A 27,194-nucleotide genomic window follows, 5' to 3' on the forward strand; every position below is an offset into this window, starting at 1 on the left:
TATTCTATTTTCTGTTCTCTCAAGACGGCTCTTCAAGTCAGCAATGTCAGCCCTTATAGCCTGTTGACCATCCATAAGCTTCTTAAACATGTCTTCAACAGATGGCCCAGGATTTTCCTCGACATCGCCACAGAGCAACAATTTACAAGAACAAAACACTCATACGCTATGGTAATGCACGTTTGTGGGCACGGCAGAATAATTAAAAATCTCTCATCGCTACGTACAGAGTAGGGTAACTAACCTGCACGAAGCAAACAAATCGCATGGTTAGCGATCGTAGTCGATGCGCTTCGCCGTGCCCACTGACGAGATCCACGTAAGGCGCTTGTTTTATACTGTTGGTGGCCGTTGACGTCACGCAGCCCTGTTTAGTCCATGGAACCGGAATGCTCGTGACAGAGACGAAGTTCCCAGCACGATTGTCGGCGAAATCTTGCGGCTTCAAAGGCAAAACTTCCGGTGTTGGTGATGCTCCGCCGAGTGCAAGAAACAAAGCCTGCACGAAGCAAACAAATCGCATGGTTACCGATCATAGTCGATGCGCTTCGCCGTGCCCACTCGGCGTGCCAGTTGAGTTTGCCAGTTGAGGCCTCTTGGTAGCCTGGCGACATAACGGAAATATTTGTAGTAGAATAACAGATAGCTGAGCTAGTTGGTAAGTATTCATTCTAAAAAGACAGGGCGTGCAAACAAGGACACAAGAAAGAAGTCAGGACACCACAAACGCCGACTAACAACTGAAGAGACGCACAACGGCTGAAAAGAAAGAAGGCACGAAAACTTATCTGCGCATGCCCATGCAACAGGCGAACCTATCAATCCGGCACGCGTGGCGGTCTACGTTGAAGATAACTGTTAAGGCATTTGATTTCATCCTTATGCAAGTTAATCGACGGTTGGCTCACGCATGCGTTACCACTATTCTCGATATGCCATGCTTCTATCATCAGGCGCGTTTCTTCATTTCTATGACGGTACAACACTGCGCATTCATCGAATTTTGGCGTGCACTTACAATCTCGACAATGTAAAGATAGATTAGAAGGTGAGCCTCCTGTTAGCGATCTCTTATGTTCTAATAATCTCTGGTTGATGCATCGGCCCGTCTGTCCTACGTAGAAGCGGCCGCAGCTGAAAGGGATCCTATACACCACACTCGTACGGCAATCAGTGAATTTGTTGGTGTGTTTTACGAAACAAATATCGGTCCGCTTCTTGTCTTTTACTTGCTCATTCTTCCTCTGCACAGCGGCGCAAATCTTACCTAGCTTATTGGCAGCCGTGAAAACAACATTAACGCCGTATCTACTTCCTACTTTCTTTAGCCTGTGAGACACGCAATGAATGTACGGTATACCTACGGCACGTTTCTTCTTATCGCTTTCTTTACATCTATCTATCTATCTTTACATTGTCTATCTTTACATTGACAATCTATCTTTACATTGTCGAGATTGTAAGTGCACGCCAAAATTCGATGAATGCGCAGTGTTGTACCGTCATAGAAATGAAGAAACGCGCCTGATGATAGAAGCATGGCATATCGAGAATAGTGGTAACGCATGCGTGAGCCAACCGTCGATTAACTTGCATAAGGATGAAATCAAATGCCTTAACAGTTATCTTCAACGTAGACCGCCACGCGTGCCGGATTGATAGGTTCGCCTGTTGCATGGGCATGCGCAGATAAGTTTTCGTGCCTTCTTTCTTTTCAGCCGTTGTGCGTCTCTTCAGTTGTTAGTCGGCGTTTGTGGTGTCCTGACTTCTTTCTTGTGTCCTTGTTTGCACGCCCTGTCTTTTTAGAATGAATATTTGTAGTAGCTTTAGCCTGCCGTGCGCGCGAATACAATCCTAGGAAAGCAGTGAATAAACGCTAGAACCAGCGGGCGCGCACCGCGAATACCCGCACCCGCCAGCAATGCGGCAGCCTAAACGCAATTATGATGATAGTTTTCGCAGCGCCATCTCTTGGTCGGATACTTTAGTTCAGAACAACACCGCTACCCTTATTTCCATTGCACTGTCAAAGGTACAGTTTCCCTTCTCTAAGTGTTGTGTGGTCGAACGCCCTCATGGAGTTTTACATTTATGGTGTTTAACGAAGTTCGGTGGTGGCCGTGTGACAGGGGTATTATACGAACTGTGGCTAGCAGCTAACGTTTTGATCCGATCTCGCGTAACCCTACAAAACGCTGGTGTATTCGAATACGCCCGCTTCCGGGAGAGAAGCGGTTTTCGTGCAAGTTGTCATATCAGTGGTAACAGCACGAAGCGGCGAGATCACAGCCCGTAGAAGGGTATAAGAGCCGTTTGCTGATGTCTGTCGAGATAGCTCGCGCGCCAGGGCTCCTGACCACGCATTTCAGATGCGAAGCAGCTTTTGCGCTGGGCTTTGTCCGTAGTTCCATTGGCGAACGTCCGCTTTCTAAAACCTACCATAACCATCTGTAAGATATTGAGCGCGCGCTCGCGCCAAGGAGAAGTCTTCTTCGTCTTCTTCTTCGACCGCCTTGATGATGATACGTGCAGAACACTTTAGGGACCCGGGCTACCGTATGCTGTCCTAGCATGGCGTAACGCAGACAAAACCACGTGTGCTGGCACGCGCTAGCGCGTTCGGGCCTTTGTAAGGGGCTTGGTAAGACTCTGTGGTCTCCCCCCCTTACACTCTCTCATCAATCACGTGATGGCGTCGGGGAACGAGATTCTGCAGACGGGCGATGAGCCCGCGTGGCGTGCTCCAACAAGAGTTCGGGACGAGTAACAGCAACAGCAACTACAGTGAATTCATGGTGTGCTCCACATGCAAGGACGCGTTAACATCGGGCAAAGTGCCAGTGATTAACGAAACTTTAAGCCGACCCATGCGCTACTTCGCATCCCAACATGGTTCCCTTTAGTGGGAGACGGTGAAATTTTTAGGGAATGTTCCCAGTTGCTACTCGAGCCACGCAGCCCTCTTCCCCCGACGTCCCTTCATGCTCGTCCGCCCAGCGAAAGACGGGGCGTTTCCTTTCCGGTTGAGGAGCAATCGACAGCAGGCCTCGCCAGTGCTCGCCAGCTTTTACTGGCGGGTAGAACATACGATCCGCGGAGCGATGTTATCGATTGGGACTTTATACGGAACATGACGGCGACGTTGAAGACTTGCCCAGAGTGTCCATATAATTGATATCGCATTAAAAAAAATGAAGAAAAGCCAGATGCGGGCTCGCCTGTTTTCTGGAGAGCTGCAGTCTCCGCTGTAAACTGTCTGTCCGTTGAAGTCCAGAGTTCGACGGAAACCCGTCTGGTCGGGAAAATTCATGGTGGGAATGGCAAGCACCGACCAATCGTTGAAACAAACACATAAATTGACGTTTCGGCCCCGCTACGGGGGCCTTGTTCACAAGAAATGAAAGTTTTTAGGGCATGGGTTATATGGGCTTGATGATGTGACGTAAGCATCGAGTGTATATCGGGGGCAGATTGCCTGAGTTGCGGTTGAGCGTGTTATCGGTCGTTTGAATGTGAAGGGATTCAAGATGAAGCCTAGCTGATTTGTCCTTTTCTTTTCCTATTATCTTCGCGCTATCCCAGTCGATGTCATGGCTCGTGGACACTGCGTACTCAGCTAGTGCGTTAGTTGCCACGTGCTTGGTTTTCACGTCATAGCTGTGCTGTTTAATTCTTTTTCCAAAGTCGCCTGTTTCACCGATGTAGACTTGGTTACAATCGGCGCAAGGAATTCTGTACACGACGCCCGGGAACTTCTCCTTATCGAGTTTGTCTTTCACCTTCCCCACAGCTTGTCTGAGCTTGCGCGTAGGCACGTGAGCGACGTCGACTTCATACCCCCGAAGGATTCGGGACAGACCGCTTATGCCGGGGACGTACGGCACAGGAATCCTTTTTCTCCTCCCCTTGTCGTTGTGTTGTTGAGAGTCATTTGGCGTAGGATGAGCTAGGCTCTTTTTAACAGCTTGAATGAGCGAACTGGGGTAGCCCGAAGATGAGAGGTCACGGCGTATCGTGGCTAGCTCGGCCGCTTGGTTTTCCGGAGTTGAGGAAAGTTTCTCCGCCCTACGTACAAGTGAAGCGACCACCGACTTCTTCTGACACATCAGGTGCACAGAGCTGAAACTTAGGTACTTGCCAGTGTGAGTTTCCTTCCTGAAGACACTGAACGACAACCTACTGCCGTCGCGTTTCACGAGCACCTCCAAAAATGGCAGACGACCATTAACTTCTTCCTCTGTCGTGAACTGTATGGCTGGATCCATGCTATTAAGGTGCAGAAGAAAAGCGCTCAAAGCAGACTTCTTAACCACTGAGAAACAGTCGTCCACGTAGCGTAGGAATACCCTTGGACGTGAGCTGAAACTAGACAGGGCACGGGACTCCAGTGACTCCATTGCGAAGTTCGCTGCGGTGACTGAGATCGAGGCTCCCGTTGCGGTTCCATGGACTTGCTTGAAGAACTTTTTCTGGAACGTGAGGTATGTGTTGCTCAGACAAAACTCTAGAAGTCTGCTGAGATCTGGAGCCTCGAGCGGTGTCCTTTCTGGAAGACTTGGGTCCGATTCGAGAGCCTCAGTGCAGACCTTGACGGCGAAGTCAATGGGCACGCTTGTGTAAAGTGACTTCACATCGAAGGACACCATGATCTCGTCGTCATGTAGGACCGTGTTGCCAACCTTTTCAATAAAGTCGTACGAGTTCCGTACGTGCGCTTCAGTTTTGCCGACCAAAGGGGAGATAATCCTGTGAAGGTAATTCGATAACTTGTGGAGAGGCGAGCGGTGAAGTCGACAATTGGGCGCATAGGGACGCCCTCCTTGTGTATCTGGGGTAATCCGTACAGAGCGGGAGCGGAGCCATTGTTACACAGAAGAGAAAAATACAGCGACTTTTGCTGAGGAGGCGCAAACGGAAATCCGTCAGCCAGTAGCTTCTGCAAGTCCCTTTGCACTTTTGCAGTGGGATCACGATTCAAGGGAACGTACATTCGATCGTCCTCGAGCATGAGTCGGATCTTGTTTTCGTAGTCTTGTGTGTCCAACACGACAGTGGCGTTTCCCTTATCGGCGGGGAGTATAACGATATCCTTATTGTCAAGCAGTCTTTTTAGTGCCTTGCGTTCCTCGGGCGACAAAGGATCAAACTCTTGATTCCGGCGTAGCTTCGAAAGTACACCGACGACACGGGTACGTGCTTCATCGCGTCGTCTGCCATTTTTGGAGGTGCTCGTGAAACGCGACGGCAGTAGGTTGTCGTTCAGTGTCTTCAGGAAGGAAACTCACACTGGCAAGTACCTAAGTTTCAGCTCTGTGCACCTGATGTGTCAGAAGAAGTCGGTGGTCGCTTCACTTGTACGTAGGGCGGAGAAACTTTCCTCAACTCCGGAAAACCAAGCGGCCGAGCTAGCCACGATACGCCGTGACCTCTCATCTTCGGGCTACCCCAGTTCGCTCATTCAAGCTGTTAAAAAGAGCCTAGCTCATCCTACGCCAAATGACTCTCAACAACACAACGACAAGGGGAGGAGAAAAAGAATTCCTGTGCCGTACGTCCCCGGCATAAGCGAAGGTCTGTCCCGAATCCTTCGAGGGTATGAAGTCGACGTCGCTCACGTGCCTACGCGCAAGCTCAGACAAGCTGTGGGGACGGTGAAAGACAAACTCGATAAGGAGAAGTTCCCGGGCGTCGTGTACAGAATTCCTTGCGCCGATTGTAATCAAGTCTACATCGGTGAAACAGGCGACTTTGGAAAAAGAATTAAACAGCACAGCTATGACGTGAAAACCAAGCACGTGGCAACTAACGCGCTAGCTGAGCACGCAGTGTCCACGAGCCATGACATCGACTGGGATAGCGCGAAGATAATAGGAAAAGAAAAGAACAAATCAGCTAGGCTTCATCTTGAATCCCTTCACATTCAAACGACCGATAACACGCTCAACCGCAACTCAGGCAATCTGCCCCCGATATACACTCGATGCTTACGTCACATCATCAAGCCCATATAACCCATGCCCTAAAAACTTTCATTCCTTGTGAACAAGGCCCCCGTAGCGGGGCCGAAACGTCAATTTATGTGTTTGTTTCAACGATTGGTCGGTGCTTGCCATTCCCACCATGTCCGTCCGTTGGAAGAATCAAATTATCTGGCGCCTTTTCCATTGGTTTCGTTCTCGCCTTCACTACCCTTCTTACAGGCGATATCTCCTCGCCACTTATTTTTTTACAAAGCACGCGTACAATGTCAACACTAAGCGTGGAACCTATGAGGATTTTGCGCTTGTCGGCTACCCCGTTATCTCCGCTTGCACAGTCAGGAACGCACAAAATGGAGTGAAATTAGGTTGATCGCGCACGATGGTCATGCGAGACAAGGAAGAACTGGTAGGCAACTGCATGGCAACGCAGGATGGGAGACAATTCAGAAGTGATATTTCTCGTATGTTGACCTATCGAGAGTATGTGCCCGAATGGTGTCAGGTGAATCATCGTTCTGGCGTCACTAAGTACGCCGAAAAGACGAGAAACGCCAAGAGAGAATAACGCGCTCGTTCTTTAACAGCTACGCTGTTCTAGCTCGGCGTAAAGTGTTTGACCGTGCCCGAAAACTATCATCAACATGTATCGGTATGAGCCACAAATTTGGGCAAATCCCTCTACGGCGTGGCCTGTAATAACCCTGACGGGTGACGGAACGAGTACAAAGAGAGAGGGAGAGAAAGAAAGAAACAAACAAACAGGAAGATGGAAAGAAAGATGTAAATAAAAAGATTCTGCGCGAGGCTGGATTCGAAGCCACGTACCCTTGATCGGAAGGCGAGCATCCTACCACTCAGCTATTCTGCAGGCACGCTAGCCGGGCATAGCCTTGTATAGTATAGTGTAGCTAGGCGGTTGGAAAGGGAAGTGGGGATGAGGAGCAGAGATGTATTGGTGAGGAGGAGGGAAAAGAGAGTAAAGTGTAGCACAGAAAGAATGAGAAAGAGAAATATAGCGAATGAAATGCAGAACGAAAAAGAAATAGAGACAGAGGGAGCATCAACGAAAGACAGAGAAAAACGTAGAGGAAGCAAGCATCGCGTCGTCTAGCGACCAGATACGGCACCACCTGGCCAAGCCGCGCACGCGCAGTACCTAAGCCACGCCTACCGACGGAAACATCGCGCGCAACCTCCGCTCTATAGTGCAAAGCCAGGCTGCGCCCGGCCGTGTACAGACAGTGATGGGGCGTCCTAAGAAAGCGCGTACTCCCGAGGAGGAAGCCGCGCATCTCGCAGCTATACGTGTCGGTCAAAGGGGAGTACAAGCGGTGATGGACCTGTGCTTCGCTGTGCCAAGCTTTGCGCGACTTAGTGCAAACTGGCCGCATCTTTTGGATTTCCATAGGCTGTTTTGGGGCCCTTTAAAAGACAGGGCATGCAGACACGGACACAAGAATGTAGTCAAGACGCCACAAGTGCCGCTAAACATTGAAAAATCGTACAGCGGCGGAAGAAGTAGACACAAATACTTATCTACGCATTCCCAGGCGAGCGGCGATACCTATCAATGAGGTGGGCGTGTTGGTCTATGTGAGAGATAACTGTTCACTCTCTTGACTTCTATTTTAGGTCCGTCTTTACCCATGCTGTCTGTTATTGCGATAATCTCGACGGGATTGTGCCGTCGCCGTTGCCGTCGTATTCCGTATAAAGTCCAAATTGATAACATCCCCACGCGCATCGTATGTTCTACCCGGGGGTAAAAGCGCGCGAGCTGGGGCAACGAACGCGGCTGATGCAGAGATCAAACGAGCCGGCCCATCTTCTTCGCTCGGAGGGCGCATCCGATAACATTCCCCCGCGTGTTAGACCTGCCGTCGAATGCTGCTCAAGCAGAGAGGAAACGGCCCGCCCGTCTTGATCGAGCATAAAAGGTCGCGGGGGAAGGGGGAGTTATCGATCGAGCTCCAACTGCCAACTTTGATTCTAAGGGCGCGGTAGCGATCGCTGACGCGCGCTCTATCTCGGCAGACATCAGCGGACGGCTCGTATACTCTTCTACGTGCTGCGCTTCAAACGCGAAGAGACTGCGAAAAGCGCAGCTCTCCCTGGAGCAGCCGTCTACTTCTACACCATCGTTATGTAGAGTTACGCGCGATCATAACCAAAAGAGTTAGCTGCAAGCCTTAGTTGGTATAACGTTACGATTTCGTGCTATCTCATTCATTGCTTCGCGCTTGCGGTGAAACTGATGTTTTAACATAAGTACATAACAACTAGCTTAGCTCTCTTTTTTTTCTCCATGGTTGAAGCTCAGTACGTCCCTCTCATATTCTGTCGAGAGTTGTGAAAGCTTCGTGACGTCAGAATGACGTTGCAGAAGAAAACCTGAAACAGAGGGCGCGCTGATCGACGAGCTTTGGCCAATCAGCGGCGGCTGAACTGGGCAGCCTATTACATAGACAGATCGAGAAGAGACCCCCGGTGAAGTGATGTATTTTGTGTCTTGATCGGCCTTTCGGGTCAAAAGAAAAGACTATCGGCGGCGTGCCGAAATGTTTTCGGCGGCGGCGGCGGCGGCGTCGTCGTAATCACTCTCGGGGTTTCGGCGGCTGCGGCGCACAGGTCTACATGAGAGCGACTACTTGACATGAATGTCCCGATTCATCGATCAGCAACAACTGTACAGTGTGTCCACTTCCCTGTGCTGGAACGGCCGAACCATACAGGCTCCGCTGTAGTCGAGACATGTTTTTCACAATGTCTCACACATGGTTGCACATTATATAATGTTTGCTGTTTGCTTGATATGTTTTCCGCTAGATGAACATAGTTGTTCATTTTTCGAGCTGTTAGTTGTGTTTTTCGCGGCGATGGGTGCACTATACTGGCTTTTTCGAAGCCTGGCGTCGCGCTAAAAACGTACTTTGACGGCCTCGCACATGCGCCTACCGAAATCGCCGAATGGGCTCAGTCTCGTCGTGACACCTGCCGAACAAAATAAAGAAGAATCCCTCAAGGCTGTGCTTAGTTTGCGAGGCACACAGCGAGAAGTGCGAGAGCCGATGGGAGTGCGAAAGATGTGAAGTTGGTTTCCACACGCCTTCCTACTTCTAAGTTTTTCACACACAAAAATCGCACTGGAACAGTTGATGCAGTTAAGCGTCACCTTGCACGATTGTGCGCTTCTGCCATGCAACGTCAAATGCGTTAAGGAGACTCCTTTCACTACATGACATTTATGTAGTGTTTTTTTCCCGAAGCAGTTGCAAGTAACATCGTGGCTTTGTGGTAGGACACCTGCTTGCCACACAAACGGCCCGGGTTCGATCCTCAATGGGAATGAAGATTTTTATTGTTTATTTTATTTTCATCTTTCTCGACTCTTCGGTGAGGGAGAATTTTTCGCGCAAGTCAAACGACGCCGTCACCGACGCCGACACCGGAACTTCTGCGAAACGAGATCTCTAACGCTATCGCGTTAAAAATGCAGCATTAATCGATTGGCTGGCTGTTTCGCATGAAATTACACATGAAGTACCTGAAAGCAATAAATCTGAGCGACCGCCTGTAGACTGGATGTGCTCCACAAAATGTGCTCGTCATTGTGTCTATCTCTCTTCTCTTCATCTGTCTCTCTTTTCGCCCCTTTACCCCTCTCCCCCAGTGCACGGTAGAAGACCGAAAGTGCGTCTGGCTAACCTCGCTGTCTTTCCTTGCTTCTCTCTCTCTTTACCAAGTATGGATTCCCAACTGGCCCAAACTTCTACTTTTCTAATGTCGTATAAATATTTTGCACTTCCTTCCTGAAAGAGCTTATTGCATGTAAATTTGATATTATTTTAAATTCAATCACTATTTCTTTCCACCCTTCCTGTGATAGGTCTACAACGGCAGTGTTGAAGAACCTTACACAAACCCTGGAGCACCAGTGCATATTATCACGGGATCAGCTGTAAGTATCTTTATCTTCTCCAAATAGAAGCATTTTGCACATTACACATTCATGCGCTGCGATGTTTGTTGATTACTATCAATATTATCATTCGTATTATTAGTACTATTGTTATTTCATACCGCAATACTACCTAATATTTAACACCAAAATGTTTTATGCCGGGGTGCACCAAGATTTTCATGACATATTTCCGTCACGGAAATACGTCAGCAAAATGAACGCCATCAAATGGCAAAGAAAAAAACTATAAGAAAAAGTTCCGTTGACAGGAGTCGAACCCATGACCTCTTGGTCCGCGACGATGGCTGGCGGGCGTGTAGCCTACTGCGGTACCGCCAAACACATAACGGAGCAATGGCGTACCAACTCGTAGCGCTAACTTTCAACTGAATTTTATTGAAGAAAACACATGAATATATAGGGTAACACCACGCCTGCGCAGCTTCACATCCACGTAACCACATTCACTCCTAGGTGATAAGATTTATCTCTCTAAAGTCACACCACCAGTTACATATAACAAAATAAAAGTTAATAAATCACATACTGCTATCTTGCAATACGCCCAAAAACATAGTTCCTTTGCTGACAGAGCAATGGAAGGCACGCTTATACAATGCCTAACATCCTTGGCCATCTCTGCTGCTTCTACTATCTCTCGCGTTTTTTGGTCATCATGAGCGAACAGTACTGCACATTTTTCAAGATAGTGGTATGTGATTTATTAACTTTTATTTTGTTATATGTAACTGGTGGTGTGCCTTTAGAGAGATAAATCTTATCACCTAGGAGTGAATGTGGTTACGTGGAAGTAAAGCTGCGCAGGCCTGGTGTTACCCTATATATTCATGTGTTTTCTTCAATAAAATTCAGTTGGAAGTTAGCGCTTGTGTGTGTCGCATTCTCCTGTCTTTCGTCCCTGAAGTTCGCGCTATTTAGATGTTCAAATGGAGTACCAACTAGCCCAAACATGCACCTTGCTGAAAACAAGACGGTGCAGTGAAGAGAAAGCAATACTTTATGCCTAACGTTTCGGCAGTGGCACGGCCTTCGTCAGACCGTGCCACGGCCGAAACGTTAGGCATAAAGTATTGCTTTCTGTACGTGTATATATATATATATATATATATATATATATATATATATATATATATATATATATATATATATATATATATATATCAAACTTCCCAGTCTTAGCTTCGCGTTGTAGATACGATGAGTATGAGGAACCTGCTATGACTCTAGTACCTTAAATTCCCACTTACTAAACAAAACATTTGGCTGACAGAGCAAGGTACTTCGCAAAAGTCTTCAGGATTAGCTGAGTGCCAATTTGTTTCCTGTTAGAGCCCTCTAATATCAAGTCTTTCTTAAGAAGAATACCAAGTTCAGTCGATTAATACCTAAGCAAACCACATTGAGCTGGCTGTGTATAGTTATAAGACTAAAAATGACTACGAATTTTTATACTAGGAGTCGTTCCTTGCCCTCCTACTTTTCCCAGCTTGGGTGGGGGGTGAACCGGAAAGCGGTAAAGTGGCTTTTTACTGTTCCCCTCCGGCTCCTCCAAGCAAATAGCCTACGTAAACTGTGTAAGCTCAAATTTTCCTTGAAAAAAATGTGGGCGATTACAACGCTAAACTATCCCGCATTGTTTCCTTACGTATAGTTCGTTAGCTGCTCATGAATGGTCGAAATTTTCTGGGTCATGCTCACAGCACCTGCTCGTAAAACGACGCAGCAAACGACGCGTAAGTGAAGTAAAATTGAAAGACGAGCTAGTTGGTATGAGTGCATCGTAACTTATTTTTAGCGCACGCTGACACACTGCGGTGTCCCCTTCTTTTCTGTGTCCGTGTGTCAGTGTGCGCTAAAAATAAGTTACGATAGACGCGTAAGTGATCCACCGCGTAATTGCCACGTACGCATGACTGCGTAAAATAATAATAATAATGAACTATTTTCAATATGGCGTATTGTTTGTGATTGGTTCTTCGCTATTCGTCAAAATTTTTCAATGTGCCATAAAATCGCCTGCTTGTTTCGCGACGTCACAAGTCTGGGAAAACTCGCGGCGTTAAAATGAAGTGTGCACAATAAGCAGCACATTACTGTGCTGAACAATAGCTCATTTTTTTCGGAATAGCCAGACAGTGTGTCTTTCTGAACGTAATTTAAGGAGGCTGCCCGTCAATCACATTGGTAGCGGCTGCTTATAGTAGCGGGCGAGATGGATTCATATGTGTATGATAGATACTTTCAGTTGTGGTGTAACGATGTTGAGCTGTGTTTGCGCGTGTACAACTCTCTGTGAACTCATCGTTGCTGACAAAGAGGTAGAGGGAGAAATAAACATTATTAGGAACAGACACAATGCTTTGCAGGTAGGCAGCCTCCTTAGTCCAGAAAACCGTGGACGCTGACCATCTCCCTGGTGAGGTAGATCAAGTAACGGTGCAAACTTCAAAGCTGGGCTTCTCAATGTACTTGAGTCCACTGCCTTGTTACAAGCCGCCACGATCGCTACAGGCTACCATATGATAAGCAAAGTGAAGCAGGCTAATCGGAGACTAAAGTGGGAATCTATTTTAGCTGTCCTGGCTAGGCACACTAAAATACAGGACACCTCTGCACACTCATAAACTCTCAGCAGCTTGAACATGGAGCCGTGACGATGCTATTCGTTTTGAAAGAAACTGAATTTCCTGAAAAAGGAGAGCGTTTGATCGGGCTATAAACGTTTACTGGTTCCCGCCTATATATGCATCGCGGATTACTTAAATTTCAGGCCAGGCAGGACAAAATAAAATCATGACAGATCGCTGTAATGTTATAGAGCCCCTGCTGAGCGATAGGCTCCTCTGCAATGCTCGAGCGCCAGGCGCACAAGCGTGTAATACGCAGCCCGCACCGCAGGTAACCTACAGTGCGAGGTCATGACACACGGAGTCGTCACAGCAGAATCGTAGGACAAATTTTATTACAAAATACGTTATTACTGCGTTCAAGTAAAACTTTGCCTAACTTGTTAGTTTCCCAGTCTGCAGCCGACAGTAACCACTGTCGAAAGTGGAGGGGCTCCGCCCCCTCAACATTCCTCAGTGGGGGGCTCACGCCCCCCTTGCCTCCCCCCCCCACTTCGGTAAATAGGCCTATGTAACGAAGGCTACATGAACGCGCCTTTTATCTCTCACACTTCCCTCTCACACCGCTATTACATGGATGGATGATATTGCCACGCCCACTTCTTGTCTTGTTTTGATGTATTCGGGTTTGACCGGCAGGGACGGTTATCAACGCTCGACGCTGTCCGCGAAGCAGTGTTCGAGAAGCTTCGCGATTGTAGCAGATCGTTCTGTTAATATTGCGCCCCGCACGCGAATGTTCCAGCTTTGCCTAGAGATAACGCCGCCACCAGCGATATTGCTGGAAAGTCCGATAGCGCCTGTATAAAAGCCGACGCGCTTGACCACTTGTCAGTTGATCGACGGTCGACGCTCTGTTCGCCGCTACCAGTGTATTGCTGTAGTTTGACTTTCAGTTTCTCGGCCACAAGTTCGGCCAAATAAACAGTTTCATCTCGGACGTGCTGACTGTTGTCTTCGTTGACGTCACGACCACGTGACAATATTGTCACGTGGTCGTGACATCGACGAACACAGCAGTCGGCGTTTGTAGGATGAAACTGTTTATTTGGCCGAACTTGTGGCCGGAAAATGAGAACTAGAACTACGGCAATGCACGCTGGTACAATGATAGCGGCGAACAGGGCGTCGTCCGTCGATCAACTGACAAGCGATCAAGCGCGTCGGCTTTTATACAGGCGCTATCGAACGTTCCAGCAATATCGCTGGTGGCGGCGTTATCTCTAGACAAAACTGGAACATTCGCGTGCGGGGCGCAATCTTAACAAACCGATCTACTACAATCGCGACGCTTCTAGAACACTACTTCGCGGACAGCGTCGAGCGTTGATAACCGTCCCTGCCGGTCAAACCCGAATACATCAAAACAAGACGAGAAGTGGGCGTGGCATTGCCCCCTCTGAAAAAGCATCGTCCCGATGCTTATGAAAGAACATAGAAGAGAAAACAAAACAAAACAAAACAAGTGCATACACAAATAAATTACAATAACGAAGGAAAAAAATAGAGTCCCCAGGCTCGCTAACGCGCAAAAAACGGCTTAAGGCGCACGACATGGACGACTTCAGGTCGCGCACGGCGCCGCTGAGAGTTCGTAATGCCGTCAGGGGCAACCTCATAGTCGAGTGCGCCGAGGCGTCGAAGTACCCTGTACGGTCCGAAGTATCGTCGAAGAAGCTTCTCACTATGTCCTCGTCGGCGTATTGGCGTCCATACCCATACACAGTCACCGGGTTGGTATTCCATGTGGCGTCGTCGAAGGTTGTAGCGGCGGCTGTCAGTCGTCTGCTGGTTCTTTATCCGTAGGCGGGCGAGCTGTCGTGCTTCTTCGGCGCGCTGTAGGTAGGTGGTCACGTCGATGTTTTCCTCGTCGGTCACGTTTGGTAGCATGGCGTCGAGCGTCGTTGCCGGGCTCCGTCCGTAGACCAACTTGTATGGCGTCATCCGCGTCGTTTCCTGTACGGCCGTGTTGTACGCGAAGGTCACGTACGGAAGGATGGCGTCCCACGTCTTGTGTTCGACGTCGACGTACATGGCCAGCATGTCGGCGATGGTCTTATTTAGACGCTCGGTGAGGCCGTTGGTCTGTGGGTGGTACGCGGTGGTGCGGCGATGGCTTGTGCGGCTGTATTCCAAGATCGCCTGAGTTAGGTCAGCCGTGAACGCCGTACCTCTGTCGGTGATGAGAACCTCTGGGGCGCCGTGTCGAAGGACGATGCTCTCAACGAAGAACTTGGCTACCTCAGCGGCACTGCCTTTGGGCAGGGCTTTTGTTTCGGCGTAGCGGGTGAGGTAGTCGGTAGCCACGACGATCCATTTATTTCCGCAAGTCGACGTTGGGAACGGCCCCAGGAGGTCCATCCCGATCTGCTGGAATGGTCGCCGAGGAGGCTCGATCGGCTGAAGGAAGCCTGCTGGTCTTGTGGGCGGGGTCTTCCGTCGCTGACAGTCTCGGCACGTCCTTACGTAGCGAGTGACGTCGGCGGCAAGGCGCGGCCAGTAGTACTTTTCGTGTACTCGTGCGAGCGTTCGGGAAAGTCCGAGGTGTCCAGCCGTCGGGTCGTCGTACAAGGCATGCAAAATTTCTGGTCGCAGTCCCGAAGGTACAACGATAAGGTAGCTGGCTCGGGCCGGAGAGAAGTTCTTCTTTACGAGGACGTTGTTTTTCAAAGAAAATGATGCCAATCCTCGCCTGAATACTTTTGGGACAACGATGGTCCTGCCCTCCAGGTATTCCACTAGACCTTTCAGTTCAGGGTCGGCTCGCTGTCGTTCGGCGAAGTCTTCGGTACTTATGGCTCCCAAGAAGCTGTCATCATCCTGGTCGTCGGGCGTTGGTGGGTCGACGGGGGCACGAGACAAGCAGTCGGCGTCGGAGTGTTTCCTTCCGGACTTGTACACGACAGTAATGTCAAATTCTTGAAGTCTCAGGCTCCACCGTGCGAGGCGACCTGAAGGGTCCTTCAAGTTAGCTAGCCAACACAAGGCGTGATGGTCGCTCACAACTTTGAAGGGCCTGCCGTAGAGATAGGGGCGAAACTTTGACGTAGCCCAGATGATGGCGAGGCACTCCTTTTCTGTTGTGGAATAGTTGACCTCTGCTTTAGACAGCGACCGGCTAGCATAACTGATAACCCTTTCCAGTCCGCCCGCCCGCTGCACAAGGACGGCGCCGAGTCCTATGCTGCTTGCATCGGTGTGAATCTCCGTATCGGCGTATTCGTCGAAATGCGCAAGTATCGGAGGTGTCTGCAGGCGTCGTTTCAGTTCATGAAATGCTTCGACTTGCGCTGTTTGCCACCTGAATTCGACGTCGGTCTTCGTGAGCTGCGTTAGTGGCTCGGCGATCCGTGAAAAGTCTTTGACAAAGCGTCTGTAATAGGCGCACAAGCCGAGAAATCGGCGCACGGCCTTCTTGTCGGTGGGTGGCGGGAAAGCGGCGATGGCAGCTGTCTTCTGCGGGTCTGGGAGCACTCCAGTCTTGCTGATCACGTGACCCAGAAACAAGAGCTCCTCGTACGCGAAGCGGCACTTTTCTGGCTTCAGGGTGAGCCCGGAGTTCTTGATTGCTTGAAGTACGGATTGAAGTCGCTGGAGGTCTTCGTCGAAGCTCGAGGAATACACAACGACGTCGTCCAAGTAAACAAGGCAAGTCTGCCACTTCAAGCCAGCTAATACAGTATCCATGACTCGTTGGGAAGTCGCAGGTGCCGAGCAAAGACCGAAGGGCATGACCTTGAACTCGAACAGGCCGTCCGGCGTTATAAAGGCGGTCTTTTCTCGGTCTCTGTCGTCGACTTCAATTTGCCAGTAGCCGGTCTTGAGGTCCATCGACGAAAAGTAATTCGCGTTGTGGAGTCGATCCAGGGTGTCGTCTATCCGTGGAAGAGGGTATACGTCCTTCTTTGTGATTTTGTTCAGGCGACGATAATCGACGCAGAAACGTAGGGTCCCATCCTTCTTCTTCACTAACACCACGGGAGACACCCACGGGCTGTTGGACGGCTCGATGATGTCGTCGCGTAGCATTTCATCGACTTGTTTCTTAACGGCCTCCCGTTCCCGCGTCGAAACCCGGTAGGGACTCTGACGGAGTGGTCGAGCATTTTCTTCTGTTATGATGCGGTGCTTAGCAAGGGGCGTTTGTCGGACCCGCGACGACGACGAGAAACAGTCCCTGTATTCCTGCAGAAGGCGTCGAAGCTGTTGCTGTTGGCGAGCGGGAAGACTTGGGTTTACGTCGAAGGGTGGCTCAGGGATCGTCGTCGTAGCTTCGTCAGAATCTGAAAAGGCAAACGCATCGCTGACGGCCAAGATTTCTTCGATGTATGCAATCGTCGTGCCCCTGCTCAGGTGTCTGTATTCCTGGCTGAAATTCGTTAGCATCACGCTTCCTTTCCCTTCATACAGCCGAGCGATGCCTCTTGCGACGCAAATGTCACGGTCTAGCAGCAAACCCTGATCGCTCTCGATGACACCTTCGATGCATTCAGCCGTTTCGGTGCCGACGGGAATTATGATGCTGGATCTAGGAGGAATGGTGACTTGATCCTCGAGCACGTTGAGGGCCTGTTGACATGGGTTCGTATCCGGTGGTGTCGCTTTCTCCGACGATAGGGTTATCGACTTGGTTCTTAAGTCGATGACGGCGCCGTGGTCACTTAGGAAGTGCATTCCAAGTATCACATCCCTGGAGCAGTTTTGTAGGATTACAAAGCTCGCAGGATAAGTCCGGTTGTTGATAGTGACTCTCGCCGTGCAGACACCAATCGGGGTTATTAGATGGCTTCCAGCGGTACGGATCTCGGGGCCTTCCCAAGCAGTCCGAACTTTCTTCAACTTTGCTGCGAACGGCCCACTGATGACGGAATAGTCAGCTCCAGTATCGACAAGAGCGGTGACGTTGTGGCCGTCGATCAGAACGTCGAGGTCGCTAGTCCGCCGTCTTGCGTTGCGGTTACGTCGCGGCGTCGGGTCACGGCTACGTCGGTTTGCACCGCTGCTTCCGCGTTGCGTCGTCAGGTCTGCTTCCGGTCGGAAAGTTTCGTCTTCGGGACGTCGACGTCGTTCGGCGTGCGGCGGGGGCTCGGAACTTCGTCGCGGTGTCGTCGTCGACGGCGGAGGATCTTCAGCATTTCGTCGTTCAGCAACCGCACCTCCATCGGTTGCTGCCCTTAGTTTTCCGGATACGGGCTAGGCGACCGGCCCCGGTTTGGGCCAGTGTACTGCCGGCGGTGCGGTGACATGTAGCGGCCGGGCGACGGTGAGCGGGAAGGTCGTCGTTCTTGCCACTGTGTGCCTGTGAGGTAGTCGTCGATGTCGCGAGGCCGTTCGCCTGGCTACGGGCGCGGCGCGTTGACGGGGAATCCGCGTAGCCCCATCTGACGGTACTGGCAGCGGCGGTACGTGTGGCCGGCCTCCCCGCAGTGGTAGCAGAGCGGGCGGTTATCAGGGGCACGCCAGACATCGGTCTTCCTCGGGGTGTAGCGCTGGCCGACAGGTGGGCGGTAGGGCGTCGGTGGCGGCGGCGGCGTCTGGCCGACAGGTGGACGGTAGGGCGTCGCTGGCGGCGTCTGGCGACGGTACTGCGGCGGTGTGTCGTCTTGGCGTGGGCGTGGAGGAGGAGCATGACGGCGGGCTGCAGCAGCATAGCTCATAGCTTGCGGCTGCGGCTCTGCTAGCTGAGGCGCACCGAGTGAATGCTGGATCTCCTGGCGCACGACGTCGGCGATGGAATCCACTTGAGGTTGCGACGAAGGTAGAATTTTTCGCAGCTCCTCTTGCACGATTGCTCGAATCGTCTCACGCAGGTCGGCGGATCCTAGTGCTTGAACGTCGGCGTAGCTTGTGGTCGAGAAACTGCGGTTGTATTGCCGTGTTCGCATCTCAAGCGTTTTCTCGATTGTTGCTTCGGAGACAAATTCTTCGACGGTATTCGGCGGATTCCTCATAAGTCCAGCGAAGAGCTGTTCCTTTACTCCTCGCATGAGGAAGCGGACTTTCTTGTCCTCGGGCATGGCAGGGTCAGCGTGGCGAAATAGCCGGGTCATTTCCTCTGCAAAGATGGCCACGCTTTCATTTGGAAGTTGGATCCGTGTCTCCAGCAAGGCTGCGGCCCTTTCCTTTCGGACGACGCTTGTGAACGTCTCGAGGAAAGCGCTGCGAAAGGCGTCCCAGGTTCGAAGAGTGGACTCCCGATTCTCGAACCAGGTCCTTGCTGCATCTTCCAGGTAAAAGTAGACGTGGCGCAGCTTTTCCTCGGAGTCCCAGTTGTTGAACGCTGAGGCCCTTTCGGAGGTCTCGAGCCAGGTTTCCGGGTCTTCGAATGACGACCCGCGGAAAGTTGGCGGCTCGTTGGGCTGCTGGAGAAGTATCGGCGCAGGCTGCACGGGGTCGGTCATCGTCGCTGCGGTCGGTGTTGGGACCTGGGGCTGTTTGATGTTTTCGGGAAGGAGCCCGTACTCTGGCTGCAGTCCCTTCTGCCTGCGCCTTGTTCGACGATCCGGGTTTTCTTTGCCGTCGTCCCCCTCGCGGCTTGGGCTTGGGTCAGCGCTTCGCGGGGGCGTCCGGATCATGGAAGAAGCAGCACCTCCACCAGATGTCACGTGGTCGTGACGTCGACGAACACAGCAGTCGGCGTTTGTAGGATGAAACTGTTTATTTCGCCGAACTTGTGGCCGGAAAATGAGAACTAGAACTACAGCAATGCACGCTGTACAATGATAGCGGCGAACAGGGCGTCGTCCGTCGATCAACTGACAAGTGATCAAGCGCGTCGGCTTTTATACAGGCGCTATCGAACTTTCCAGCAATATCGCTGGTGGCGGCGTTATCTCTAGACAAAACTGGAACATTCGCGTGCGGGGCGCAATCTTAACAAACCGATCTACTACAATCGCGACGCTTCTAGAACACTACTTCGCGGACAGCGTCGAGCGTTGATAACCGTCCCTGCCGGTCAAACCCGAATACATCAAAACAAGACAAGAAGTGGGCGTGGCAATATGATCGTCCCCTTCATAACGGGATATTAATGAGAACTAACAGACAATAATGCCAAGGTAGTATAGGGAGTGTGATTTGCAATAATTGGGATATAAATGTGAAGAAATTAAAGTGGACGAAAAGATAACTTGCCGCCGGCAGGGACCGAACCTTAGTGTACCACTTACAGACAAATGGCCTCACCGAGCGGCTAAACAAGACCATCGCCGACATGTTGGCCATGTATGTCGACGTCGAACACAAGACGTGGGATGCCATCCTTCCGTATGTGACCTTCGCATAAAATACGGCCGTCCAAGAAACGACGCAGATGACGCCGTACATGTTGGTCTACGGAAGGAACCCGTCGACGACGCTCGACGCCATGCTACCGAACGTCACCGACGAAGAAAATCACGATGCCGCCGCTTACTTACAACGTGCCGAAGAAGCTCGATAGCTCGCCCGCCTGCGCATCAAGACCCCGCAGCACACCGACAGCCGTCGCTACAATCTTCGACGACGCTTCGTGGAATACCAGCCCGGCGACCGTGTTTGGGTCTGGACGTCGACGCGCCGACGTGGGCTTAGCGAAAAACTCCTTCGGCGATATTTCGGGCAATACAAGGTTCTTCGACTGCTCGGCGCTCTTGACTACAAGGTCATCCCGGACGGCATTACGAATTCCCAGCGACGCCGCGCACGACCTGAAGCCGTCCATGTCGTGCGCCTTAAGCCGTTTTTTGCGCGTTAGCGAACCTGGCGACTCTATTTTTTTTTCCTTTTTATTGTAATTTATTTGTGTATGCACTTGTTTTTTTTTCTCTTCTTTCACAAGCATCGGGACGATGCTTTTTCAGAGAGGGGCAATACCACGCCCACTTTTTGTCTTGTTTTGATGTATTCGGGTTTGACCGGCAGGGACGGTTATCAACGCTCGACGCTGTCCGCGAAGCAGTGTTCGAGAAGCTTCGCGATTGTAGTAGATCGTTTTGTTAAGATTGCGCCCCGCACGCGAATGTTCCAGCTTTGTCTAGCGATAACGCCGCCACCAGCGATATTGCTGGAAAGTTCCATAGCGCCTGTATAAAAGCCGACGCGCTTGACCGCTTGTCAGTTGATCAACGGTCGCAAGTTATCTTTTCGTCCACTTTAATTTGATCGACGGCGGTAAGTTAGCTTTTCGTCCACTTTAATTTCTTCACATTTATATCCCAATTATTACAAATAACACCCCCTATACTTTCCTTGGCATTATTCTCTGTTAGTTCTCATTAGAATTGTGTCTAACAAAGAAAAACGAGCCCTTAAAAATCAATCTTCTCCCCTTCATAACGGGGTGTGACATGTATGCCACCAGCCTCGAAGAACCAAACAAAAAAAACCCGCCGTTGCTGCGACCGTCCCATTCGACGCGTTTCCAGTAGAAGTGTAATTTCGTTCAACACACCGCGAGGTGGCGGCTTTAGCCCAAACCTTACTCATTCCATATATCCATATCGAAAAATAGCTCTCCGACGCTCGCCTGGCTGTCGCACCGCGTTCCCCGCTCGCCCTGTGAGAATTAACTGCCAGGCTAGAGGGAAGACATGACGCGCGCAGCGTTTCACTTGGCGCTTCACTACGCTTTGCAGGAGCGCATATCGAGTATCAGTGTTCATTATGTGCTTGTTGATGCCATATTTGCGCTGGATTCACCTTATGTGGTGTTCACATAGATATTAGGAACTTCAGCTACCTCAAGGGTTAGATCATGATCATGGACGTTAGTCGTCGGTACGGAGATGTGCCACCAGGTGTCAACGTGAGTGCGTCCACATCAGGCGGTGCTACATCTTCCAAACAACCATAAACATTATGCAAGCTCTGGTATACCAATGCACTAAAGCAATCAACCATTTCTGTAACGACACATTTCACTTTCTTGTTATACCGATTCCTATTTATTGTATATATTTATATATCTTGGCGCACAAATAGGGCGCCTGCTGCTTTTTAGTCATAAGATGGGCCCAAAATACAATCACACCTATCACAACTCTCTCACAGTTAAACACACTGAAAACCCCATTGGTTCGTATCCGAACAAGACTAAAGCAAGAAGATGGTGCACACAGGGAGTCTAGTTCTCCGTTGGTTTTATGGAAGGAAGAATTCCGTTTCTCTAACTATCTCTGGGCGCCTGTGTAAGCGGCGGGGATAACAGCTCATCTATTGCATTCTTACAAAGAAATCACAGTTTCGCCACAAGAGCCAAGTAATAAATGGGAGAGTAACAAATTGGAATGTTATACGAAGTAAAAGCTAGTAGATAACGCATTTAGCATGCGATTTGTCGTAACCGCATATACAGAACGCTGGCGTAAGGAAACACGATCGCTGCAACTGGCATAACGACCTTCGTACTGTCTATCTCTTTAACGCAAACTCTGCGGTGAGAGTACAACACGCGCAGTGGTATGAGCCGCTTGCTGATCTCTGTGAAAATGGTGATCGTTACAGGCAATGACCTTGTATTTGATCCAAGTTTTCAGCAGCTGTCACGTAAGCGCGTCGTATTACTTTATGTTTAGATATGACAATAAGAATTTCGTTAATGTGTGCATTGCCCCGCCACTATATTTCTTTTTTTTTTATTGTCATAGCAATTATATGGACAGTCTCGGCAGGTTTTTCCCGCCGCCGTCATGCACCGTATATGTATAAGTATGTATACATATATAAAAGTGCAAAATAAAAATAATTCAGAAAAATGCTTCCGAAGCGCGGAATCGAACCAGCGACTTCTCGCTCCGCAGCGCGTGGTGCTAACCACTACGCGACAAAGCGCAGATCCTTCAGGTACCTAACGGCGAGCGATACACACCCTATACCGCTGGCAGGACCCAGAGAGGGCAGGCGCTTATAAGCACTTCTTCACTGCCAGCGAGATGGCGCGAGGAGCGCAACGGGCGCATTTAAAATTCGTTGGCCAGCGCGCTCACTTCTACTATTTGCGCAGGGAGAACCTTGCCCTTCTGCTGTCTGCTCGCGCGGTAGTTGCTGCTGGGGAGTAGATGTCTCTGCAGCGTAGCAGCGCGTTCATAACTGGCCGCTTTTCTTGCTATCGCATTCGTTGCTTCGCCCTTGCGGCGAAACTGTGACTTTTTTTTGTGTGTGTATAACTTTTAGTGAATGTATGGTGAGATATGTTGTATTGGTAGCATTGCCCATTTGATTGTGCATCGTGTTTTACATCGAAATCTGTTGTTAAACCACAACGGCAGTGGAGTAGTTGTCCGCCGCCAGTGCCGCCCGTAACCACTATCGGGCAAAAGAAGAAAAAACGAATTAAATAGAAGTATATCCTTGACCGGTTGGATTTGAACCAGGGATCTCTGTGTGGCAGTCGATTATTCTACCACAAAGGTACGCTGGTGCTTGAAACTTCTTTGGAGAAAGACCCTGTAGAGGCGTCATGTCGGGCAAGGAATCACGTTAACATATGCAATATTGCGTGGCAGAAGAGTTAAATAGCAGCCAGGCGTCACACAATGCTGGTTGCACAAGGAGTGTGTGGCTTAATGCTTCCCGCCCGATACAAACTCACCCATATTTCTTCATTGTCATAAGCCACATGCAGCATCAACAAAGTGTAACATAATCACAGTTGTGTAGTGGATACCTCCCTTATCCGCAGAAAGTGAGTGCTTCCCTACTTCACAAAAATTGTGATTTGTGGCGTAGTAGATACCTTGCATGTGTACTTCTATTACTCTCCCCAAGAGAGTTTCGAACGGACTCTAAAAGGCCACTCTAGAAGGGCACTTCCAGCTTTCGCTGTTAGTGTGCTGCCGGTCCGCAGGCGAAGCAGCAGCCACCGCTCGCATCTCTACAGGCGGCTCCTCTGTAGGGGTGGCGGTGGTTTATCGCTTGCCACCCGCTTGTCAGGGTGGGCCGTTGGTATCAGTCGCCGCACTCCTTCCCAGGAGTAGTCCGACAGGGCCTTGGTAGACAGGGGTGTCGCTGTGGTATGCTGCCTATGCGGCGGCTTCGGCCTCCATCCCAACGTGCGAGGGAAGCCAGTAGAGGGATAGACGCACACCGCTAGCTCTAACGAAGTTAGCTTGGTGTGCAGCAGCGCTTGCAGGGCTGGCCGGGGGTCGCAGAGGATCAAGAATCAAGAAAATTTATTTCCAACGTAAAGTTGGGGGTCACCCCAGGCGAAAAGCGGCGAAATGCAGCTTGAAGGTGCCTAAGGGCCCATACACAAGGCAGCGTACACGTACATTTATAGGCAACATAGGGTACTTAATGAACAGAGGATATTTAAAGTAGTAAATAAAAACTAAGTAAGGACATAGAATACTAGTAAACATTAGACATACATATATACACTGTTACACGTGCATACATAAACGGAAAGGTAAGCATACTAAAAAAGTGATGTCGGATCATGATATGTACATTTAAAACATGTTTGCTGTGAACAGGTTTGTATGGAAACATTTTTTCGCACAACTATTTAAAAAATATATTACATTGTACAATGAAAAGTGTGTAGTGGTAGGAACAAATACCGCTGTTTAGTACAGTTCAGACATAAAATAATCGCGCAACTTTTTTTTACATTGTTAAAATCAATACCCTGCTTCTGATATTTGTTTAAAAGATACGGTACATTGAAAGCCAGTGACTGTTTGCCATAAGTTGTGCGCCATCGCGGTACTAACCATTTCTCGTGGCCTCTGGTTCTAGGATCACTTATCTGTTTTATTAACCTGCACTTACTACTTAGAAAGCTCATAGTACTTTTGTTTGAAAAGAAAAACGAGTGCAATAGGCGGTACTGATACATGAAAGTGGCATTTATTACCTGATATTGGAGAAAAAGTTCTTTAGTGGGATGCGTGTAGGAAACGTTAGCGACGCATCGCAAGCTTTTTTCTGTAAGAGGATTCTACGCAGATTTCTTTGCGTAGTTGTTCCCCACACAACTGTGCAAAAGTTCACACGTGCGCTAAACAGTGCGTTACATATTTGCATTTTGATCTTACTCGGAAAGAAATGGCGGCACCGCGATAGCGCTCCCGTAGCTGAAGACAGTGATCTAGCAAGAAAGTCGAAGTGAGCCGTCCACGTCAGATCAGCAGAAAGGATGACGCCAAGCGATTTATGCTTTTCTACAATATCGATTACACTCCCACCAAGACACAAGTCTGCTGGTAGACGTGCATGCTTGTTTTTCGCCCTAAATAAGATGGCTTTAGTTTTACCAGCGTTTATTTTAAGCAGATTAGTGTTCGACCACTCCCAAAGATCTGAAAGTGCTTTTTGAGACTTGGTAAAAACTTCATTTATATCATGGCCGGTTACGAACAGACTTGTGTCATCTGCGTACATTACAATAGAAGAGTCATTATTTAGTTCAGTCACATCGTTTACGTACACATTAAAAAGAAATGGTCCCAGGAGGCTTCCCTGTGGAATTCCAGAGGTAACATTTTTAAAAGAGGATACACAGTTATTAATCGTAACGCACTGCTGACGATCGTTTAAGCAAGCATTGAACAAGGAATGAGCTACACCACGTACGCCTTAGCAATACACTTCTTTAAAAGAGTATTATGGTTTAAAACAGTCCAAGGCTTTTGTGTAGTCTATAAATATACCAAGAGTTACTTGGTTTTTTTCGATGTTATGAAGAATTATTTCTTTTTGTGTTAGTAAGGCCGTTTCTGTTGATTTTCCCTTGCGAAATCCATGCTGGCAATCGGAAATTATGGTGTGTTTTGCAAAGAAATTGTTTAAACGGTTGAGAATTATTTTTCAAGACCCTTCGAAAATACTGGGAGGATGGATATGGGTCTATAATTAGTACAAGGCTCCTTTCACCACCTTTATAAATACAGTGACTTTCGCACGTTTCATCGCACTTGGAAACAGCCGGATTGTAATGCTAATTAAAGATATGCGTGAGAGGAATGGAAATTATCAACTTTCAGCACAGCTATCCTGATTGCCTTACATTTTACCCTACGCCTAAAGATAGCGCAGTGTAAGATTTAAAAAAAAGTCACAGTTTCGCCTCAACGGCGAAGCAATGAATGCGTTGCAAGAAACTGGAACGTCACAGGAAGAACGGCAAGCAGCTAGAAACTTGCTGCGTGCTGCTCAACCTCAAAATGACGCAGGAAAAGAGAAAACACACGAGTGGTGCGGACTAACAACCGTCACAACTCGACACTTGCAGCGCGCTGCTCAAACACAAAGACGAGGCACGAAAAGAAAGCACCACACACACACACACACACACACACCCACCACACACACACACACCACACACACACACACCACACACACACACAGGACGAGCGCGAACTTGCACAGTTGTTACTTCAATTGACGTCTACTTTGGCTGTCCTGGCTAGGCAGATCACTCCTTTCGCAAACGCGGCCGCTGCAGCGAGCAAAGTGGCCTTCGTGTGGCCTATGGCTTCAACGCAAACTTTGCGGAGAAAGCACAAGCCGTACAAAACTCCCCTCAGATAAGCGCGCTCGCCGGCCGACCACGCCCTGTATGTCAAAGTACAAGTCGAAGGCGCACATCCGACTCCGGCGCAACACTAGACAGTTTTGCAGCGTTAGCTAAACTTGCCTAGCCGGAGCCGATTTCGCGTGGAGGATCATGAGCCGTGCTGCGCATGCGCGAGGATCAGTGATGTCTCACAGCTGGGTCACCAGAACTGGCATCTCACGAACTCTCCGACACACACCGCGCGCGGCTCACCGCTGCTGGTCTGCGCGTTCGGGAGGAGTGGCGTCGTAGGCGCGGCAGACACGCTGGCGCCGGCGCGCGCGCGGACTCTGCCCCCGGCGCGCGCGGCTCGCCGCTACTGGTCTGCGCCGCTTTCGAGAGAGGTGACGTCGTAGCCATAGACACAGTGGCGCGCGCAGCTATTCGCCTTCGCTGTGCAGTTGCCGTCTGACACTGCGCTGGGGCCGCTTGATAGCGCCTCTGACTGGCGTTTGCAGGTGGGTAACGCCATGGAGAAGGACAGCGCAAATGCTGCTCGACGGCGCAGAAGAACTGAGAAGCTATCTCATCGATCCCGAAGTAGTTGTCTGGCAATTAGCGGTTCAGCGTACGAAGAATGAACAGAAGAGGCTAATAATCCTAGAAAATCTGGAAAGCTAAGATAATCAGCTGACCATTGCTAACGCTACGTATATCCTGGCATAGCCGAGCTAAGGCACTGCAATTTTAGGGGCGAAGCTCCTTAAAGCGGCACCCGTTCGTCCCTGTCGTAGTTCGTAACCAGTCTTAACGCTAGTACCAGATCTTGACCTCCAAGGTGGTGCCGGTGGGAGATTTCTCCTTGCGTTGTTGAGCAATAAAAATTCGCAGCGTGCGCGTTAACTAAAAGCCGAATTCTTCGTCTCTCATTCCCCATTAGCAGCCACTGGCATGTTCCAGTAGGAAACGTTAGCAGAAGTAGAAGTGTAAGTGTTAGCTAAAAGCCGACTTCTTCTGTCTCTCATTCCCATTAGCAGCCATTGTTTACCTCCAAGGTAGTGCCTGGTGAGATTTCTCCTGTGCGTGATTAACAATAAAAATTTTGTTCAAAACGCCGTTGATTG

At 49.7% G+C, this 27,194-nt stretch overlaps 1 protein-coding gene across 1 annotated transcript; it reads right to left on the minus strand.

The window, feature by feature from the left end:
- Window positions 1-3,419: 3,419 nt before the first annotated feature.
- LOC125756556 (uncharacterized) lies at window positions 3,420-4,646 on the minus strand. The gene has a single exon (XM_049411429.1). It carries the CDS (start codon window positions 4,644-4,646, stop codon window positions 3,420-3,422), a length of 1,227 nt encoding a protein of 408 aa, XP_049267386.1.
- Between the last annotated feature and the right edge of the window lie 22,548 nt (window positions 4,647-27,194).

Source organism: Rhipicephalus sanguineus, unplaced genomic scaffold (genome assembly GCF_013339695.2).
Source record: "Rhipicephalus sanguineus isolate Rsan-2018 unplaced genomic scaffold, BIME_Rsan_1.4 Seq12575, whole genome shotgun sequence".
Lineage (NCBI taxonomy): Eukaryota > Metazoa > Arthropoda > Arachnida > Ixodida > Ixodidae > Rhipicephalus > Rhipicephalus sanguineus.

What these genes read in the sequence shown, in the direction of transcription:
- LOC125756556 (XM_049411429.1), bottom strand. Translation starts at nt 4,646, where the DNA reads ATGGTGTCCTTCGATGTGAAGTCACTTTACACAAGCGTGCCCATTGAC.